We start from the raw sequence: 23,483 nt of genomic DNA on the forward strand, positions 1-23,483 counted from the left end.
CACTGTACACAGAAAAAGACCCTCTTAGCGACTGGGGCAATTGTTTAGCAGATTGTTAAGTGCAGCAATGGCTGAGGGGACAAAACTCCTTTTAAACCGAACTTTTTGCCACGCCAAGGTTCTGTATCTTCGCCCAGATGGCATTAGGTCAAAGTGGCGATGCAGAGGATGGTCAGTGTCACTTGTTATTGAGAGTGCTAAGCGTGTAATGGCCTTATCGTTCATATCAGACAGTGTGGGTGTGGGAAGTCCAATGATCTTGGAAGCAATACGGGTAATACGTAAGCAATTTACCCCGAGTGAGAGGACATTATGCTCTGATAATGTCCTGTGTTAGGGTGTTATCGGACGAGGCGAAGCCGAGTCCGATAACACCCTAACACAGGACATTATCAGAGCATAATGTCCGACCCCGAGTGGTAAATAGCTTTTCTACCACTTTTTCCCTTATACATGAAAGAAAACACATAGTTGTAACTTGCAAGGATCTTAAGTTACAATCATTATTGCCTATAAAACTTCCGCGAGACAGCAGATAGTTCCACCAACAACATCTTCTACTCACCAACAGATGGCGCCAACTCCATACTAATCCATGCGTCTAGCTTACAGCTAAGCTAACGTCAGTTAGAAGTACCGTTCCGGCCGTAAATAGAGGCTGTTCGCTTCCAGAAAGGCATAGGTTCAGAGAAAAGGGGCTTTAAAGTTGGCGGATTGCATTGGATCCAAATAAATCGGCGACTATAGCATGCACGTTAGTGAACATAGGACCGTTGCCACGGTCATTTGTTGGTTGGGGGAAAGGTGTTCCGACTACCTCCTGAAGTCCCCGGATGTACACTGAGGCTCATTGATCTCGGACAAGTCCTCACACAACTTTGCGGCAGTAGTTCTCTCATAACCTCCGGAATTTAGCCAATCAGAATCCAGTATTTGAACACGTGACTCGAAAAAGTGGTAGAATGTAAAGTTTGTTTCTGTTAGGCATGGACAGTATGGTGAAGAAACATGCAGAGCAGTACAACAGAACCGGTTGTATAATGCTTTTGTACAGTAATAACAGAAGATGGGGGGCAACGGATAGTGATCTTAGCTTACGGATTACATGAAGTCTTTGCTGAAAACGTTTATGGACAGATGTAATGTGATCAAACCTCAGTTTATTGTCCAAAGTGAGTCCAAGATATGTGAAGCGTATAATAGCGTGTAATAAAGGCCCCCTGTCTTTCCTTTATTTCGAAGAAAAATAAGGGACTCACAGAAAATGATAAAATGTCACTGAATACAGTATATATATATATATATATATATATATACATATTTATTTTTTAAATCTACCCAATGGAAGTTGGAAAATGGATTGTCTCCAAGTTGGCGAAAACGGACAGCGGAGTCTCCGACTGTGTACAGGTGCTCATTGAAATGTTGATTTTCAGGTGGCAGTGCCGGGCAAGACCACCTTGGCTCCAGGGCCCTGCGTGCGTGCCGTGCACATTGTGCACGTGATTGCTGGGGTCAGCAACTTAACAGCTGATGGTGACTACTATGGCGTGATTGACACATCACAGACAGAACACACACAACGTTATTTCCGCCACGAAAGTATTGTACACTAATGCAGTGGTTCTCAACCTGTGGGTCGGGACCCCCCAAATTATTATCTGCACATTTCTAAAGTGAAATTTTTAAGGGCTTTTTAATACCTCAAAATTGACAAATTAAACATTGGCCAAATTGTCAAATATCAGAGGCAGAAATTGTGAAAATAGCCGATCTACATGTAGTTGTAGATCGGCTATTTTCACAATAGAACCATGTTATACAAAATGTAATTCCTCAACTCTTAGTGCTCGTCAGGGTGGGGGGGTCCCCAGTTAAAATATGATTATTTTGGGGGTCGCCACCTGGAAAGGTTAAGAAGAACCACTGCAATAATGAAAATTCTTTTCATTATCTATAATACCTACAACAGATGCCAGTTTTTGGGAGGTAAAATAACAGCCTCTGCTACTGCGACTGTGGTTTAGGTGATTTTAAATTGCGGATTAAACTGTGTTTCAATTATTGTAATCTCTATGACAATAATAATATTCAGCCAATATTTGTGTTGTTTTTGATATTCTCTTGACTTTACATAGAATATAAACTGAGGGGGCACAACTTGCAACTGAGGGTGCAATGTCCCCCCAGGCCCCCCACCCCGTAGCGCAGGGCCTGGTATACGTTAAGCCCTGCCTCCCACCGCTGCTTGATCGGGCCCTGGTGGGTGTTGCGAAAGATTACGCAATGCCATAAGGATGGCACATGGGGATGGCACGGCATTGTATATAAAACTGGACACTGGGTTTAGAGAAGGGAGGGAGAGGGGGGGAATGTTATGCTAGACAGAGGAGAACAGTCATGAGGGTTTCTCTTGGCACACGCCCGCTTTTGTACTTGACATTGTTCTCTTCCTTCTCTCCCTTGTCTTCCTCACCTTCCTCCTCTTCCTGTGTGCTGCAGGCGCCGTTCAATCTCAACAGAATCTACAAGCCCGGGGACCTGGTTCTGGGAGCCGTGTTCGACATCCACCTCTCCTCCGTGTTCCCCGACCTGTCCTTCACCTCCGAGCAACAAGACACTGTCTGCTATGGGTGAGTGTCACAAAGACAATACAGCAAAGCAAGTGAACAGGGTGGTGTAAGGTAAGTAAGAACATGCACTGTACTCAAGTACTATTTCACCCTGTAAGGCCCAAATACATTTTTACTTGCAAAAAAAAAAAAAAAAAAAAATTCAGACCTTTCAGATGGTCTTGAAGGAGTACAATTTAATATTTTAAAAACAAATGTTTTTGTAAGGTTTTATAGCCATAAATCATGCTCTAATTTACATTTAGGGGGATATTTTTCACAATAATAACATATGTACTTCTGGACATTCTAATGATCACCAAAAAAATTTATGTTTTTGTGAGAAATAGTTTCAGTGAGAAAGTGAGATGTTGTTTGTCCAGACTCTAAACTAATACTAAACAATAGGATCCAATGGTGATGTTTAAGTGAAAAAACAACAGGAAAACTAATTATTTAAACTCTTTTTTTTTTAATCAAATATAAATGTGTTCAAAAAGCGACAGTGGGCCTTGCAGGGTTAAGTACAAATTTCTATCCTTTTACTTTGAAAACGATTAGTTACTGATAGTTACGTATAGATTTAGATTATTAATACAAAAACATGCAATAGCCACTTCAGCACTTAGGCTATTTGAAGATAGCCGATCTACAAGCTCACAACGCGTGGCATGGTGACACGTTGTGAGCTTGTGGATCTGCTACTTTTATGCATTTTGAAAACTTGTGGAATGGGACATTCTACACGATGAATACTTGTTGGAGTGGATTTTGAACAACAGACGTTCACTTGTAAAAGACTATTTATACAATGTTGTATTGATACTTTTAGTAAATCATTTTCCCACCACTGACAGGGACCTTGTTTTGATGTACGGTACCATATTTAGTTGATGCTAGTTGATGTTGTGTAGTTCAATGTTTCTCAAAGTGGATTCCAGGGACTCTTTGGGTTCCTTTAGGGGGGTCAAAATTTACCCATACAAGTCTGAAACTCTGTACAAATGGAACCAAATGAACCCGACATTTGTACACGGTCAGAGTTAAGGGGAGACCTTGAAGTTTGAAAGTTGGAGAAACACTGGTATAGTTTATGTTGATTAGTTGATGCTGTATACTACAAATTCTACAAATATATACTAACATGCAAGGTTGTGTGCTGGGACGTGCAGAGAATGTTAGAGAGGCAGGGGCTGAAATTTCTAAAAGGGCCTTTTGGTGAAAATATTGAAAATAGCAGACCTTCAAGCTTGGAGGTCGGCTATTTTCGGTTCTTGATGCCACACTGAAAGCATAAGTGAGTGAATACTGGAGATGCGGCGTAACGGCATGGATTTCTATACAGAGAGGGCAATTATTTCAACATAAGACACTGCATTCAAGTTCAGGAGAGTTTGGACAAGGCAGTTCTCTTGAACGCTGCCTTCAGGTATGGCATGGAAAGAGGGCATTTGCATGTCTTTCACCATGGTAAAAACTGCATTCATGGTCTGGAGAGAGGGCACTTTTTACAGACGTATAAAAGGGCAGGGGCTCAAGCCCCCTTTGATGTCTATGTGTGCACGTGCCTGCATGGTTGTGTGTTCAGTTTCAGCATTGACGAGTTCAGGCTGGCCCAGACCATGGCTTTCGCCGTCACAGAGATCAACAGGAACCCGCGCCTGCTGCCCAACGTGACCCTGGGGTACATCCTCTACGACACCTGCCTCACGCTGGAGATCGCCTTCCGCGCGGCGCTGTCGTCCATCAGCGGCAGAGAGGAGCGGATCCAACTGGTCGAGGGCTGCGTTGGCTCGCCGCCGGTGCTCGGTATCGTGGGGGATCCTTCCTCGGCCAACTCTGTCGCCGTCTCTAGTCTGTTGAGTCGGTTCATGGTGCCCCTGGTAAGTTGCTTATTTGAACCGCCACACCCTTTTTTGTTTTATTTTCTACCAGCATCTGATTATGCATTTGGTGATTTGGTTGTTCATCGAGGTTTATATCTTGATGTTCAAGGTTGTGCGTCATCTTGCATCTTGTGTGTGCATGGTACATGAGAGTAAAACTTAATTTTGTTTGGCTTCCTTCAGACAATGCAGCAGCATAGTCAACAACACCAACAACGATAATATAATAATAAAACGTAAAAAGACTGAAAAAAGAGAGAGTGAGTGCAAAAAAGACTTTGCAGTAGGAACAGTTCAAGCATATTAGAGTGCAGGGAAATGACAGGAGAGGGGAGAGGTGTGAGGGATGGGGTTAGCGTTTCCTTTGTTCGTTCTAGCACTTGTCATTCCTGCACCTGATTGCAGTGGTTTTCTTTCTTCAGTATTTACACATGTCTATTATTTTACTTCTACTCCACTACATCTCAGAGGAAACTATTGCGTTTCCACAGAGGCTGATATTCACACACAACTTCTCTGGAGTCCAGAGTCTGGACGAACAACATCTAACTTTCTCACTGAAGCTGAAGCACAAAAAACACAAGTAAAATGCCTGTAATCATTTCTTTGATGATCATTAGTATGTCTAGAACATGTACATTATTGTGAAAGATATCCCCCAAATATAAATTAGAGCATGACTTATGGCTATAAAACTAAAACAAAAAAACATTACATATCCTCTCCAAAGTACTCCTACAACACCATCTGAAAGGTTGATTTTCTCTTTATTTTTTATTTTTATTTTATTTTATTTATTTTTTTGCAAGTAGAAATTAATTCAGGCCTTACAGGGTTAAGAACAGCTGTAAAACAGTGGGTGAAATGTGTTTGTGTGCAAGCTCTGTCGTTTTTGTTGTTTCCACAAAGAGAAAGGAGGGGGAAAATAGAAGGGGAGGCAGGGGGAATTGAAAGTCAGGCTTCTCTCATAGGCACATACAATGTTTGTGTATATAACTGGCTTTGGTGAGTAAGCTGTTAGGTGCAATATTCATAATGTTTTACACATTAAAACATTGTGACATTAAAACTTTATTTGTGAATCACTGTGATCCATACATTAAAGGTTGCAACCATGTTAGCAATACAAAATACGTTGCAAATGGTGTGCCCACAGTGCAATTCCTGCACGCGACTCTCAGCGCATTTAATTAAAATACAGATATATATGGTCAGATTGTTTATTGTTTGTTTGTCAGAGAGAGAGAGAGAGAGAGAGAGAGAGAGAGAGAGGGAGAGAGAGGGAGAGGGAGAGAGAGAGAGAGAGAATAATGCCAGTGAATCTCTTTGAGCGGTCGAGTGGAGCATGAGAACAGCCTCGTCAGTCCTCCTCGCCCCACAAGGGACAATTCTCAAAATAAAATAAAGATAAATCAGCAGAGTTGTATATCATTGCTTCTTTTGTAAATTAATTTCCTACTTGATCATACTACAGTGCACAAAAGCATCAAAAGTAACAGATCCACAGGCCTTATGAGTTTGTTGCGACTGTTAGGTCGCAGTTACTATCAAAACCTCCACCGGTTGTCAGTCAGTCAGTCTGTCAGTCTGTCAGTCTGTCAGTCTGTCAATCTGTCAGTCTGTCTGTCTGTCCGTCACATCACCCTTTTGCCCTACTCATATCTCCGCCACCATTGCCCTCTTCTAGCGCCACCATGAGGCAGATTCTTGCTAAACACATTTTTGGACACTGCTCCTACAGATTTTGCCCTAAAATCATGCAAAGCGGTACACAGTAGTCTAGAGTCATGTCATCAACATGGATCTGTCCCATTTCCCATATTCCCTCCTGATTGGCTACCATTGCCTTCTAAAGTTTGTGTATGCAACCTGACAGTCGCTTATCTCCTGATTAGGGAGTCTTACTGGTAGATCTGCTACTTTTGATATTTTTTCATTTGAATCCTGCAAAGCAACAGTTTTGGACAGAAACGATATTACATGACAGTTGTTTTGTGTGTATGTTTTTCCAGGTAAGTTCCCACGCCATGTGCTCCTGTCTGAGTGATCGCTATCAGCACCCTTCTTTCTTCAGAACCATCGTTAGTAACACCATCCAGGTGAATATATCCATCAGTCTCCTACATAGATCCCACAATGACAAGGGCCGGGTTTCCCCAAAGCTATTTTAGCCCATCGTAGCTCACGCATGGTCGTAGAGACCGAGCCCCGACTGTCATGTTCCTGTGTTTAAATTTGGGTTCGGGCAGAGCAACTTATTTAGCCCCCTACAACTACACCATCATTCAGATTTCACAAACAAAGTGCTTAATAAAGTCTCACTCCTGTCTAAATACGGTACTACATTCTACAATTACCCGTATCCTCTGTGTTCTTTAATACGAAGGTTGGTGCGCATGAACGCCAGGAAAACAGACAGCGATTGGAGGATACGGGTAATTATAGAATGCCATACCGTATTTAGACAGGAGTGAGGGAAATCTGAATGTTGGTGTAGTTGTAGGGGGCTAATTAAGTCGCTCTGCCCGAACCCATGTAAACACGGGAACATGTCGGTCGGGGCTTGGTCTCTACGACCATGCGTGAGCTACGATGGGCTAAAATGGCTTTGGGAAAACCGGCCGAGGTCTAAATGCATTCTCTTTGGATGCTGTCAATAGAGACCTTAGGCTCCAACAGTAATACAAATAAGCCAATGAGAGATGTGCTGTGCAATTTCAAATCATAGACGGACGGAGACAGACAGACAGACAGACAGACAGACAGAGATACACAGACACAGACACAGACGCGTAGATACTCATTGTATTCCCTCCACAGTGTCATATGCACAGGGGGCTGCCATTATTGTTCTCAAAACGTAGATATTTGAACAAATACTGGCAGCACCTGGTGCAAATCGAGACCAGAGTCATGATGTACAACTTTCGAGCGAGACAAACAAACCGATTAACAATATAACCAATCGCTCCTGTTTGAAGCCGTGGTCGGGTAGGTAGAAAGGACAAGATTGCGTTTTAAGAAAAAAACAAACAAAAGAAAAAACATCTGAACTACTATTTTTGGGACAAAAGAATGTGAACTAAAGGTGAAATAACCTTCTAGGGGCGAAATTCTCCATTTGCAAATCTGTGTTACATAGATTTAATCTACTTTAACTATTATTTTCTGCTTTAACTATTACAAAAATAGCAGACCTACAAGCTCACAGCGCATCACCGAGAGCCGTGTTGCAAGCTTGTAGATCTGCTATTTTAGAAAAATAGTTAACATTTTTCAAATCTTTTAATATTTTTGACCCGATTCTACAAAATGTCTTCTAAATCCTTCTTCAGTGGTTCTCAAACCTTTTCATGTCAAACATGTTTTTGGCCCCCCATCTCAAAATATCCAGTTTTGGCCCCACACTCCTCCCCACCTCCTGCTCAGCAGGCCTGCCCACCCCAACCCCCACTCAGCACAGCAGTAGCAGTAGGTCCCGATTGTGATGTCACAATCGAACCTAAAATCAGAAAGCCCTTTCTGAGACCTGCTTACATAAACTGAGAAAGACTCAATGGTCAGAAATAGGACATAGGAGAAATAGGAGAAATAGAACATGCTGGTGGGACACCAAAAAAATACATAAAAATGGGAAAAATTAAAATTCATGAACATCGTCAAGTAGGAATTGTTATCTCGATCTACTTCCGGCCTTCAAAATAAGAGACTGGCCGCGGACGGAGAAAGCGACCGGCACGCTGAACAATTAACCCTTTCATGTCGGCGGCACGAAATCGGTTAAGGCCTCCTTTCTTTATCATCCATTCAGGTGCAGGCCATGCTGCAGATCATGAGGAGGTTCGGGTGGACCTGGGTGGGGCTGCTGTTCATCGACGACGCCTACGGCCGCGACGCGGCCCAGATCTTCCAGGCCGAGTTGGCCCGCTCCAGCTGGGCCTGCCTGGCCTACATGGAGCCTCTGCCCTGGGACAGCGACCCCGCCGAGACCACCAGGGTCGTCTCCATGATGAAGACGTCCACGGCACGCGTGGTCGCCGTGATCGCGTACGGGCTCCCGTCGATTCAACTCCTGGACGAGGTCGGGGGGGTTACGATCTGTATGTTCGTTTAGCGCTGAGGTTTTCAACCTTTTTCGTATCGAGGACCATTTGATGAGATTTAGCCAAAACTTTGAATAGCTATTTTATTATCTTTTTTGTCCACAATTCCATGCTGTATCGATGTGGTATCATAGGACTGATAGCAGGCCAACAATTGCGAAGACTTCTTGTAAATTAAGTAATGTAAACTCTTGTAAAATGAAACTAGATGGACCTTTATGGGTCCATTTGGTTTCATTTTACACTCTCAATTCATCAAATTAAAAGCTCAATGATTTGCGTAATTTCTTCCCTATTCATCTCTGCACCATAAGCAAAATAATCTAACCATTCACACATCTCATTGCTAAAACTACATGTTATGTTGTTATAATAGTTTGCATTTGTCCTTTTAAAACACAACTAAAGACCTTTCTGTTTGCCCCTGTCTTTGATTGAGTTACCTTTTCAATTGTTTTATGCATCCTAATGTCATTATGTCACATTTATTTATTTGACATAGACATCACAATTACATTGGACGAACCAGATGCATCGATTTTCTAAAAGTTGAGTCTAAAACCCAATCAAGAACCAAAAATATACAATATACTACTAATAACTAGCATCTGACCCAATACATTAGCTTGTGAATCGAAAGAAACAAAAGTAAACAGAATCATTCAAAAGATATTGTATAAGTGTCTCTCCTTTGCTTGATGTTCTGTGTAAAGCACATTGAATTGCGTTGTTGAAAGATGATATACAAATAATACTGCCATACATTGATAATGTACAGATTGTATTATTATTATTTGTATTATTACAGTTGCTGTTGACCCCCACCAACAGGTGGTGAGGCAGAAGGTGACAGGTCTACAGTACATAGCTCACGTGGGCTTTGCGGAGGCCACGTACCTGCAGGTTCCTCGCTACATCCCCTACCTGAGAGGCAGCCTGGGTGTGGCCCTGCGCAGAGGAGACATACCGGGGTTCAAGGACTTCTTGTTGAAAATACACCCCGACAACGACCTCGACAGCAGCCATGAAAACATCATAGTGAGTCTTTTGGTTCAATGTCAACGTATGGTAGGTACAGAATAGTAAATCGTGTTTTTGAAGCAGTGAAAGCCTCTTCCAAGGAGTGGCTTTGTCTGTCCCGTACGGTCTGTCCTATAGGCTTCCAAGGTGTCCCGTGTCCGTGTCATGTCCCATGCATGCAGTATTGAGGATTGGTCAAGCTTCACATGACAATTTGGCCCTCCAGACAAAATCATTCATTCATTCAGAATATAACACAAAGTATAGATCTAGAACAAAGATTTCATAGATTTCAAAAATTCACCGCTTCACTTCGAACCGAGGTTTGATTTTTATTTGGCTAATTGCAGAAGAAACAACTAAAATATGATAGATAAAACAAGCTACTTTATATATACCACCAGAATGTGCACACACATTGTCACCTTTGCACTGTCTGCAAATGGCTATGTAAACGTATGTTTTCTCATGCCAATAAAGCCCCTTTGAATTGTCAGTAAAGAACAAACATATCACACAGCACCCAACAGTTTTCTGCTGTCTAAAAGGAAATGCACACCCTGCTGCACAGAATCCAGAATGCAGTCAAAGCAAACAACACGCAAAAGCCTAGACCTGTAGGATACCTTATAGTCGGGGGCGTTAGGGATATTTCGCGCTAATCAGTCTAAAAGCGCCAAATTTTGCACAGATGTAGCCCAGGGCATGCTCTAATGATTTAGCTAGGGCACGCAAGTCTGCGACATTTGGGGTCGCCACAGCGGCCAAATCAAGTTGGGCTCCCATCGACTTTCAATACAGAAGGAAAATACCCAAAACACATTTGTTCTGGGTATTTAAGTAGGATGTGAGGGATCTAACTAGGGGTTTGTCGTGATGCTGAATCCATTGCAAGCATTTGTTTTGCACAAAAAACATTCCTTGGGCTATAAATGGCTCTCTGTGTTTTCTTTAATATTCACATATCAATACAATCACAGTATCATATATCTGTTTTCAGCATTCATTGTCAGGCACGTGCACACATAGACATCAAAGGGGGCTTGAGCCCCTGCCCTTTTATCCGTCTGTAAAAAGTGCCCTCTCCAGACCATGAACGCAGTTTTCACTATGGTGAAAGAAATGCAAATGCCCTCATTCCATGCCATACCAGAAGGCAGCATTCAAGAGAACTGCCTTGTCCAAACTCTCCTGAACTTTAATGCAGCATCTTATGTTGAAAAGATTAGCCCACTCTGTGTAGAAATCCATGCTGTTACGCCACATCTCCGGTATTCACTTGATTATGCTTAGTTCAGTATATCAAGCACCGAAAATAGCCGACCTCCAAGCTCACAATGTGTTGCAGCGCGACACGTTGTGAGCTTGGAGGTCGGCTATTTTCAATATTGTCAATAAGAAGCCCTTTTAACCCTTTCAGTGCCACCTTTTCACCACTAGAGGGCGCCCAATGGCCAAAGAATCCACCATAGACAAGCGTTGTATATGCACAAGCCGTGCTTAGACATGACGCGCCTGAACACTTTCCTTTGTGCATGAACAGGGACAGGATGAAGTTAGCTTGAAGTTAGCTATTGGCTACCAAGCATTTTAGAAGCCCTATTTTCGGTGATTTAGCCATGATTAAACCTTGCACACCATTTTAGAAGCCCTATTTTCGGTGATTTAGCCATGATTAAACCTTGCACACCTCATGGATATGCATGGAACAGAGAAAATGAGCTCTAAAGATCCTGGATTGCATTGGATGGTAAATATCGGCGGCGCGACGCTCTCGCGGGCCGTGTAAACAGATGACGGTCGACGGCCCGGCTAAAAAAAAAAAAAAAAAAAAAAAGCCAAACTAGTTCGGGATAGGCACCCAGGACGGTCCAAATTATCCCAAACTAGTTTGGGATAGGCACAATAAGAGTTAAAAATGTCAGCCCCTGCCTCTCTAATATTCTCTGCACGTCCCTGTTCATTGTGTCTCTTCAGGTGAGGCAGTTCTGGGAGCACACGTTCCAGTGTAAATACGCACCTTTTCCGCCAGAGTGGGCGGATGCTGGTGGACGGGTGTGTACTGGACAAGAGGACCTGGCAACGGCAGACACCAAACTGCTGGATGTGGCTGAGCTCAGGGCAGAGTCCAACGTCTACAGGGCTGTGTATGCTCTGGCCCACGCCCTCCATGACATGCTGCAGTGTGTGCCAGGAAGAGGGCCTTTCTCTGGGCACAGCTGTGCCACTTTGCAGACAGTCCAGCCGTGGCAGGTGTGATCTATCTATAAATGCGAGAAGTCTCTGCGTGTGTGTGTGTGTGTTTGTAATCCGCGTATCTCGAGAACCGTTCGTCCCACCGGCTTCAGATTCGGCACGCGCGTTCCCCGCCGCGGCACGGAGTGCAGTGCCGGGTCTCGACCCGACCCGACGCGCGGTTTTCCCAAACCGGCGCGAAACGTTCGGAATCTCCTTATGCGGGGTTGATTGTTGACATCAGGCTGTTTCTGAGGAAATCGGCGAAAGCTCTGACTCATTGTGACATCACTTCATAAAAGGCTCTGACATCACGTACGCCACATGAGTCAACAAAAAATCTCTGTGAGTGTGTATGTATGTAGGTAATCCACGTATCTCGAGAACCGTTCGTCCCACGGGCACGCGCGTTCTCCATATGGGCATAAAATGAATGCCCCCATATGAGAACCGTTCGTCCCACGGGCACGCGCGTTCCGTCCCACGGGCACGCGCGTTCTCCATATATGGGCATAAAATGAATGCCCCCATATATGGGCATAAAATGGATAAAGGGACACAGACAGACAGATTCAGAGATCTCCGAGAACCGTTCGTCCCACGGGCACGCGCGTTCCGTCCCACGGGCACGCGCGTTCTCCATATATGGGCATAAAATGAATGCCCCCATATATGGGCATAAAATGGATAAAGGGACACAGACAGACAGATTCAGAGATCTCCATATATGGGCGTGAAATGGACGCAAATAGACAGATATCTCCATATATGGGCATATATGGGCAGACGTACGCCACATGAGTCAACAAAAAATCTCTGTGAGTGTGTATGTATGTAGGTAATCCGCGTATCTCGAGAACCGTTCGTCCCACGGGCACGCGCGTTCTCCATATATGGGCATAAAATGAATGCCCCCATATGAGAACCGTTCGTCCCACGGGCACGCGCGTTCTCCATATATGGGCATAAAATGAATGCCCCCATATATGGGCATAAAATGGATAAAGGGACACAGACAGACAGATTCAGAGATCTCATACGGCATAAAGGGACACAGACAGACACACAGACAGACGGATACAGAGATCTCCATAAATGGGCATAAAATGGACGCAAATGGCATATATGGGCATAAAATTTACGCAGAATCACAAAGATCTCCATATACGGGCATAAAGGGACACAGACAGACAGATTCAGAGATCTCCATATATGGGCGTGAAATGGACGCAAATAGACAGATATCTCCATATATGGGCATATATGGGCATAAAATGGACCCAGAACTATATCTGCAGTGATCTCCATATATGGACATAAAATGGACGCTGACAGACAGACAGATAACAGATATCTCCATATATGGGCATAAATGGACACAGGCAAACAGATGGTCAAAACGGGTCCTATGACAACAGGTATAATGGGGTTTGCATTAAAGGGCGGGGCATTCATTCCCTATTTACGTTGTTCCGAGTTGGCCAGGTCGCCGACTAGACGCTGGGCCGCCCGAAGGGCGGCCCAGCTTCTAGTATTATTAATAAACAGTTTGCTGGAGTTTATAGTTGGATTGAATGCAGCATAATAATGTGTAAACATGGGGGGTTGGGGGCACGGTGGTGCAGTGGTTAGCACTTCGCCTCACAGCTAGAAAGTCCTGGGTTCGATTCCCGCCGGGGGAAGCTGTGGGCGCTGGGGGCGCTGGGGGCGCGTTCCTCCCTCCGCGTCATCAGCGCCCATACCCTAGGTGGGGTTGCCGATAGGGCCTTTCTGTGTGGAGTTTGCATGTTCTCCCCGTATCTCCAAGGGTAGATGCCCTCACAAAAACATGCAGTAGTCCTGGTTTCTACACTACCTAGCCAGCCAGGTGCTCCCCAATTCCCCTGGCGCGGCAGGGGGAGAGCGGAAACCAGGACTAGTTGGCACTGGATGAGAAAATGGGTTGCAAAAACGTGGGATAAAAATATTTAAAAAAAATAATAATAACGTGTAAACATTACTTTCGTACAAAGAATGAAAGCAGCCATACTAGGATGAACCTGTATTAATAACCGTCTTATAATGATGTATAATAATTGCGACCGTAGGTCGCAGTTTACTGTGAGAAACGGCAGCTTGTCCGTGTCCGTCTGGACGTGTACACTTTTTTACGGTCTATGGGTTTGTCGTTCTGACATCATGCTCTGATATCACTGTGATGTCAGGGGTACCATGCTTAACAGTCTTTTTTGTCGATACGCCTGACACTGTGGTTCCCCTGACACATCACTGTGACATCACAGTGATGTCAGATAGCCTACTCAGAGCAGGGATCTCCATATGGGCATAAAAGGGATTGTATCCCAGTTGATGCCCCGTTAGTAGAACCACACTAACAGAATCCATATATGGCCAAGACAGATGGCCAAGACACATGGCGTGACCTCGGGTTGCTTTTCGCCCTTAGGCGCCATTGTCTGCAGTAAATATTTACCAATGTTTTCTTTTCTTTTTGTATTTACATATTTTTTTCACATGATATTTTTCTTTTAGGTATTCTATGCAGGGAGTCCCATTATTGTGTAACTTGTACACACATTTTTTTTTTTTTATAGATATATCTTTTAAATCTTGCTTTTTCCATCCCGATTTCTAGCTTGTTTATTACCTGGAAAAGGTCAACTTCAGCACAGCTGTTGGTGATCAGGTATTGTTTGATGGGAACAGCGAGGCCGAACCAGCCATGGATATCATGAACTGGTCGTGGCTCCCTGAAGAAGGCACACTTCAGATTCAGAGTGTGGGAGTGTTCAAGAGGTCGGTCTCCGCGGGTGAAGAACTCATCCTCGACGAGGACAGAATCTTCTGGAACTTTGACTCCAAAAAGGTCACTTTGGCTTTGTTGAGCTAACGTCGAGCTTGTGACGTGAACGTAATCTAGTTTGGACTGAGATTGAGCATTTTTCCTTTCCTCAGTAGCCTCCTCGGTCAGTGTGCAGTGAGAGCTGTTCCCCTGGAACCCGTCTGGCCAGAAGGAAAGGCGAACCTGTCTGCTGCTTTGACTGCATTCCTTGCTCTGAGGGGGAGATCAGCAATGAGACAGGTAGGTTTGCATATGTATGCATATACCACTGCATTGTAGATAGATAGATAGATAGATAGATAGATACCTTTATTATCCCAGGGGGGAAATTTAGTTGTCCAGTAGAAGCACAGCAGTATACAGTTATTTACAAAGTTACAGAGACGTAAGAAAGATAGATAAGAGGGAAAAAAACTAAACAAAGACAAGAGCAGTACAGTACCAATAAGGAGAAGGTGCATCAATAGAGGGGGCGAATAATATATAAGAATATATACATAAAGTGTCTTGCAAAAGAGACCATAGCAGTCAATGCTAGTTAGTGCAAACAAGTATCTCACTGTCAATGTTAAACAAAGCAAAAAAATACTCAGAAACTACCAACACTAACAACCTAATAGTGCAGTGTCAAAAATCAGTGCGAAAAAAATAAGAAACTAGGAAGCGTGTCACCGCAAGGCGCACATGAGCACTCTTCCTGGAAGGTCCTTAGAGGTCAAAGTCAATACAGCAATTGTTCCTTAGAGGTCAAAGTCAATACAGCAATGGTTCCGTAAGTCTAAGTTAGGAAGGGAGACCTTTTCAAGCGTCCGTTATGTGTCTCGTTGTACAGCTTAAGGGCAGCCGGTACAAAAGATTTTCCTAATCTCTCACATCTCCGTGCTGGGTAGGCAAAGCGGTCGTTTCCTCTCTTACTCCAGTAACTGGTGATCTCTAGATGGAGGGGGTGGGAGGAGTTCTCCAAGATGGAATCTAGCTTCTTCGCAGTGCGCGCCCTGGTTACTTCCTCCACCCCCTGCAGGGAGGACCCAACGACAGAGCCTGCTTTCTTCACCAGTCTGTTTAGGTTAAACGTGTCACCTACTCTGTTGTTGCCACCCCAGCATGTTATGCCAAAAAAGAGGACACTTGCCATGACAGACTGATAGAACATCTGTAGCATCCTATTGCACACCCCAAACGATCTCAGTCTTCTCAGGAGGAATAGCCTGCTTTTCCCCTTGCTGTGAATCGCCTGCGCGTTGTCTGAAGGAAGCCGAACAAAAATAAGTTTTTACTCGTGTGTACCTGTGCAAAAGACGCAACAATAAAGTACAACCTTGAACCTTGAATATTGTACGTATATCTTTAGACCAAATTCAGCATTTGAGCCACGGACCACCATTTGATGAGATTTAGCCTCTCAGATCCAAAACTTAAATAATATAGGCTATATGTTTAGTTTTGTTATCGTTTAGCTTTGTTATCGTTGGATAAGATTTTGACCACAATTCCATTCTGTATCTATAGGAGTAACTTGTAAATTAAGTAATTTCACAATAATTTTACTCTTGAGAGGATAAATGAAACCAAATGGTTTCATTCTACATTCTTAAGAGCTAAAGACCTACAGTATAAGGGTCCATTTGGTTACCAAGGCTCCATTTTTGCTGGGGACCACCTGGAACCCCCTCAAGGACCACTGGTGGTCCCCGGACCACTGATCGAGAACCACTGCTTTAGACTTAGATACTGTGCTCGTCTGTCCCTTTCATCGTCCCTTCTTTGCCAGACTCTACAGAGTGCACCAGCTGTCCGGAGGACTTCTGGTCCAGTCCCCAGCGCGACCGCTGTGTCCCCAAGAGCGTGGAGTTCCTCTCCTACCACGAGGCGCTGGGCATCTCCTTGACAACCTTCTCGTTGCTGGGCACGCTCATCTCCGCCGCCGTCATCGGAATCTTCGTCTATCACCGAGACACGCCCATGGTGCGCGCATGGATGGGACGATATGAACATTTCATATCACGATTATTATGACAAAGGAAATAGCGATTTACGATATTATCGTGATAATCAAAATCCATTATCCTGGGGCGGAACATTTGCCAAAAAATAGCCGATCTACAAGCTCACAACGCGACACGTTGTGAGCTTGTAGATCGGCTATTTTTTGGCAAAGACATTTGATAGATTGAAAAAAGACTGTATCAAGTACGTATAGTATAAGTACCAATTATATAGAGGGTTTAAGTGGTACCGGATATGCACCAGCACAACACTTGTGGAATACTTTCAGATGTCTTTAAACAAGGAAATACTTTGTATGGTTTTTAGTTTTGAGTCAAATTATTAATTTTATTTAGTAGCCAGGTAATAAGCTCTGCTGTGTTTTTCCATATAACATCTAGGGCTGGGACTCGATTAAAAAAAAATATCGAATTAATTAGAAGCTTTGTAATTAATTAATCGAAATTAATCGCATGTTTAATCACGTATAATTCTTTGACCTGAGAAGCAATTTTATTTCAATTAAAACTCATTTTATATACAAGTTTTTTTTAAATCAAAATTTCCCATTTCCCGAGCAAATTAAGTGGTCTGATAGGCGGCTTCTGCCATTGCGTGTACTGGGGTTTTCTGACTGTTGGTTGGTGCAATTCGTCCAGTGAGAACTAAGCGCGATTAAAAAGCGTTAATTTTTTAATCGCGTACATTTTCTGTAATTAATTAATCGAAATTAATCAGTTTTTTCCATGATTCTGAATCCATTGCAAGCATTTGTTTTGCACGAAAAAACATTCCTTGGGCTAAAAATGGACCCTACAAAACTGTGAAAAGTGATGACTCATCACTAAACAAAACTAAACCATAGTTTTATGGGGTCCATTTTTAGCCCAAGGAATGTTTTGCGTGCAAAACAAATGCTTGCAATGGATTTGGAATCATGAAAAACCCATAGATAGACCCCTCACATGCTACTTAAAGAGGATTTTTTTTTTGGGAGGGGGGGTCCTTTTTCCCTGTATAGTATGTGAATTAGAGACATCTCTAATTCTCATTTTACGACCAGATCCCTTGGGAAATTTTTGAATTCAGCGCCCAAAAATACATCTAGGTGCAAATTTTCACGCTTTCTGCCGGAAGTGAACGTCTTTTTCACATATTTCTCCCACCATTATCCCTTACTCATATGGTCCCATCCCTATTATAGGTGCGTGCCAACAACTCTGAGCTCAGCTTCCAGCTGCTGATGTCGCTCATACTGTGCTTCCTGTGCTCCCTGCTGTTCATTGGACGCCCGCGGCTCTGGACCTGCCAGCTCAGACACGCCGTGTTCGGCATCAGTTTCGTCCTCTGCGTCTCCTGCATCCTGGTGAAGACCATGGTGGTGCTGGCCGCCTTCAGGGTAGGGCCCATTCAGGCCTAGGATTATTGACTGCTTTAACTATTGAAAAATAGCAGATATACAAGCTCACAGCGCGGCACCGAGTGCCGCGCTGCGAGCTTGTAGATCTGCTATTTTTGAAAAATCATGATTTTTCTTTGCAAGTCTTTGAATATATCTATTTAAAAGCGAACATTTGTAACTCAAATATTTGCTTCTGGGTGGTCCCTGGGACAAAATATTTTGAGATGGGGGTCCGTGGCTAAATACCTGTAATTTTGGGGGTCCTTGACGTGAAAAAGTTTGAGAACCACTGATTTAGAGGAAGGATTTAGAAGTCGTCTTCACGGACAGTACGCGCGTATGCGCGCATTTTTTTAGTGTAGTCCGGCCGTTAGTGGACTTCATTACACAAGTCGACTCCCACCAGAGAAAGTCGAAAGTTGAAAGTAAAAAAATAAAATAAAAAAACATTCTATTGTGAAAATAACAGATCTACATGCTCACAATCGCGAGGCGTTGTGAGTGAGCATGTAGATCTGCTATTTTCACAATTTCTGCCTCTATATATCTGACAATTTGGAACAATGTTTAATTAGTCATTTTAGAGGTATTAAAAAGTCCTTAAACTGTCACTTTAGAAATGTGCAGATACCCTCTATACACTTAAACATTATGTTGGTTTGTTTACTGTTGAGTGAGAAAACAATGTTGCACGTTAAGTTAATCATCTGGGGACCCCCCAAAATAATTGGGGGGTCGTGTGTGATGTGACGATAAAGGATAAAGTCGACTTCAACTCCACTTTTTACTGAGTCGAGTCGACTTGCAAAAATCACAAGTCGTTAACCCATTTAGGGCCTAGAATGATTGAACGCTTTAACCAAGCAGGTCTACAAGCTCGCAGCGCAGCACTCGGTGCTGCGCTGTGAGCTTGTAGATCTGCTATTTTTGAAAAAGTTGTGAAAATGTGTGCAAATCTTTGAATATATGTATTTTCAAAGTGAACGATTGTAACTCAAATTTTGCTTCTGGGGGGTCCCTGGAACTAAATATTTTGAGATGGGGGTCCGTGGCCAAATAAATATCATTTTGGGCGTCCTTCACATGGAAAAGGTTTAAGAATCACTGACATAGTAGTCTCTCAAGAACAGACTAACTGAGCTCCAGTTAAGTGAAAAGGACCTTTTCTTTGACGATGGCCGGCCAGATTGCTGACATAGAAACAGGTTTTTCAAAAAACCTTAGAAGGATTCAAAAGACACACATAGAATCGGGTCCAAAAATAGCAGATCTACAAGCTCGCAGCGCGGCACTCGGTGCCGCGCTGTGAGCTTGTATATCTGCTGTTTTTTTTTTTTTCAATAGTTAAAGCATAAAATAATGATACGCAATAATGTGTACCCGTTCTAAGTGACCTGCACCTAATACATTGTCTGTGTCCTCATGTTCTCATTGACTATCGATTGATCTGAATCCCACCACGAAGGCCTCCAAGCCCGGCGGTGCGGCCATCATGAAGTGGTTCGGCGCCATGCAGCAGAGGGGCACCGTTCTGGTCCTCACCTCCGTCCAGGCCGTGATCTGCGCGGCCTGGCTCCTGTCGGCCTCGCCGACGCCTCACAAAAACACGCAGTACCTCAGGTAACTCAGGATTGTGTTGATCATGTCCCAGACAACAATAAAATAAGATAGGGTTGTCCCAGAGGTGAAGTGGCCCTTTAACTGAGGCACTACGCTGTCTGCGTGTATCTATTCTGCATCTAACAGACCCAAAATGGCGAAACCCAAATTCAGAGCGAAACATTTTAACTCAAATCGGTGTTTCTGGGGGTCTGTGGAACAAAATATTTTGTGATGGGGGTCCACGGCCAAATTTTTAGTGGTGTCCTTGACATGAGAGAGAACACTCAGAAAACTGTTAAGATTGGCAGTAGTTCAGCTAGTTCTCAAACTTTGTCATGTCAAGGACCCCCAAAATGTATGTATGTTCCAGGGACCCCCAGAAGCAAAGATTTTAGTTCAAAATGTTCACTCTGAATCTGGGTCTTGCTAAAATGCTAGATGCAGAATAGATACACGCACACTGTCTCTATGCATTTGATATACAGCATGTGTTTACTTCACCAATTTTCATCAGCTTTAATTGGTTCAATTGGTCCTCAGCGACAAGATCGTCTACGAGTGCGAGGTGGGATCGACGGTGGGCTTCGCGGTGCTGCTGGGTTACATCGGTTTGCTGGCGGTGCTCAGCTTCGTCCTCGCCTTCATGGCGAGGAACCTCCCGGACAACTTCAACGAGGCCAAGTTGATCACCTTCAGCATGCTGATCTTCTGCGCCGTGTGGATAGCCTTCGTCCCGGCGTACGTCAGCTCGCCGGGCAAATACGCGGACGTGGTGGAGGTGTTCGCTATTTTAGCGTCTAGCTTTGGCCTCTTGGTGGCGCTGTTTGGACCCAAGTGTTATATAATGCTTTTGAAACCTGAGCGAAACACTAAGAAGTCCATCATGGGTCGCGGTGGTGCCAAGACGTAGAAGCACTGATGTTACTGTATATTCTGTAAAGTTTACCTACTGTAGATGTTTTGTTGCTGATCACCTTGTAATAGATTCAGTTCTCTACAGGATTAAACCAACCTATTTAAAAAAATAGCACTTCTTCTATTATCTGGTGGTCAAAGTACAGGTAGGTATATAAGAGGCAAATTATGTACCCTATATTAAAATTGCCAATTTGGTCAAAAGAAATTGGTTGAACAGAACTCATATTTTGGGACCATCGCTCCATTGTTCACAATGGTTTGTAATGCAGGCTGCTATCCCAGGAAGTCATGTGATCCAAGATGGCCGCGGTGTGAATATGGTCTATTAGGCTATAACTCTATTGTCCCGACTCGCGGTCAAATCTGTTGTCGGGTCTATTTCATTAAGGCTCATCAAACCATGATATTGTTGTTAGAGAAATAAAGCTTATAAACTTCCTTCAACGAGGCCAAGTTGATCACCTTCAGCATGCTAATCTTCTGCGCCATGTAGATCGCCTTCATCCCGGCGTACGTCAGCTCTCCAGGCAAATATGTGGACTTGGTGGAGGTGTTCGCTATTTTAGCGTCTAGCTTTGGCCTCTTGGTGGCGCTGTTTGGACCCAAGTGTTATATAATGCTTTTAAAACCTGAGCGAAACACTAAGAAGTCCATCATGGGTCGCGGTGCCGCCAAGACATGAAGCAATGATATTATGTTCTGTAAAGTTTATATACTTTAGATATATTTGATTGCTGATCACCTTGTAATAAATTCAGTTTTCTACCAGAATAAACCAACCTATTAAAAAAATAGCACTTCATTCTCTGGGGGTCAAAGTACAGGTACTGTATATAATTATGCACCCTATATTAAAATTGGTCATGCTTCACTTGACATCACAATATATAATATAGTCCTGCATGTTCCCGGGGGTGTGCACAGTATATGTTGGAGAACCCAGACTGGTGCCCACTGGGCAGAATAGTCACCATTGATGTCCAGTTGTGCAATATCCGTTGTATCCATCTGTCTGTCTGTCTGGCTCTCTGTTATGCCCATATATGGTGTTCTGTGTCCAGGCCAGTCTGAAATCGCTGAAATCAGCGGTGTGTTATTTCTCATTATTACACGGCTTGGTTGAATGCTTGGTTCTGATTGGTCAATCGCTGAAATCAGCGATAACAGACCGCTCCGCTCTATAACAGACCGATGGTTAATCAAAGGCTCAGGGCATCTGCTGCACAGCTTGAATATTATGCAGTATCCATCCAACAGCCATGTGAACAAACACAAAATGTAATTTACAACTAAACGTTGCTGTCAAGAATGTTTTTGAAAACATTTGAAGCGAGAAATAGACGATGCAGTAACCGAAAATTGATTCTATTTGATCAATACCGTGCGACCGTGTTGCGCTGGTTTTGATGAAAATTTTAAGGAATAAACAAATAAAATATATATGAATATGTGAAAGACAATTGACTGACTTCTATGTAAACCATACTATAAAATCATACTTATATGGACAGTGCATAACACTTATGGAATACTTTGGAATATGTTATTGTAAGTAAGGAAATACTGCTGGCCCGTTTATTATCCCTTACTTAACAAAGCCGGTGGTCTTAGCTTACACAGCTGATAAAGTCCAACAGGTTGTTGCCCATCAAATCAAACAAAGAAGCCTTTAAACCTAAATCTACTGACTTTCAAGTTATTAGAACACAAGTGGCCAGGTCAATGTGATAATTAAAAAAGAAAAAAGAAATCATCATCATCATCATCATCATCATCATCATCATCATTATCACCATAATAACAATAATAAAGAGTGGAGCTTCCTATCGTATATACAAATCTGATAGTGAAGTAGTTTATAACTTATCAGTTTATAAATATAAAAGGCCCTAATTTGTGAGTGATTAATGATTGACCTCTAGCCCAAGTGGTTCAGAATACTGCAACACACATGCTCAGTGCATATGAATGACATTTTCTTTTTAAATATTTGTATGTATTGACTACTTTTTTTTGTTTAAGCAGGTGTGAGTGGGGGACAGTCCTAATGTTTGTCTGGAGACTGTTGCTGGACTTGTTATTGGACACACACACACACACACACACACACACACACACACACACACACACACACACGTACGCACGCACGCACGCACGCACACACACACCCCCCCCCCCCACACACACACACACACACACACAAACACACCCACCCACCCACCCACCCACACACACACAGCTCAAATACGTACATTTGAACTGTAAATGTATTTACTTTACTTGAGTAACTAATTACATATAAGTAGGTATTTTTAATTTCTTCAGTACATTTTCAGTACTTTTACTTCTACCCCACTTCTCAGAGGAAAAGATTGTATATGAAAAATATATGAAAACTTCAGTTACTAATTACTGGATGGATTTTGATTATTATTACAAAACACACTAAACCACTTCAGCTGTATATATTTTGGCCATTTTAAAATATCAGATAAGCTCACCATAACATCACAATAAGTCTTGTTTGGAGGGAAGATCACGTCCGCTGGACTGTTCGGCTGTCTGATGTATGATCTCAGTTTTTTTTTATATATTCACAAAGTATTATATTTCTGTTTAAGTCTCCATTTTTTTTTTCAGGTGAGACAGTTTTGCGAGCATATTTCAGTGTAAATATGCACCTCTGTGCGTGTGGCCGTGTGCAGGTGTGCATATTTACATGGAGGTGAATAATGTAATACCAATGAATAAGATTGACTTTACACAACATTGTTTCAAATCTTTTCATATCGTGTGCAGATATCTTTTAAAGAAATGTCTGTCAACGATGTTCACAAACATGTTTTCCCTACAAATCTCTTCCCTGAAATAAATACA

General features: G+C 43.0%; 1 protein-coding gene across 1 annotated transcript; it reads left to right on the forward strand.

Moving 5' to 3' along the window:
* Window positions 1-1,341: 1,341 nt before the first annotated feature.
* On the forward strand, window positions 1,342-21,288 carry LOC308283174 (extracellular calcium-sensing receptor-like; the record flags this gene model as incomplete). The annotated part of the gene is made up of 14 exons (XM_080723552.1): window positions 1,342-1,404; window positions 2,503-2,633; window positions 4,201-4,495; window positions 6,511-6,597; window positions 8,310-8,579; window positions 9,433-9,639; window positions 11,599-11,874; window positions 14,492-14,722; window positions 14,917-14,938; window positions 16,470-16,663; window positions 17,889-18,083; window positions 19,552-19,706; window positions 20,229-20,466; window positions 21,100-21,288. 14 exons carry the CDS (start codon window positions 1,342-1,344, stop codon window positions 21,286-21,288), a joined length of 2,553 nt encoding a protein of 850 aa, XP_080579678.1.
* Window positions 21,289-23,483: the final 2,195 nt, after the last annotated feature.

This window comes from Nannobrachium achirus (genome assembly GCF_963921795.1).
Source record: "Nannobrachium achirus genome assembly, chromosome: 4".
Lineage (NCBI taxonomy): Eukaryota > Metazoa > Chordata > Actinopteri > Myctophiformes > Myctophidae > Nannobrachium > Nannobrachium achirus.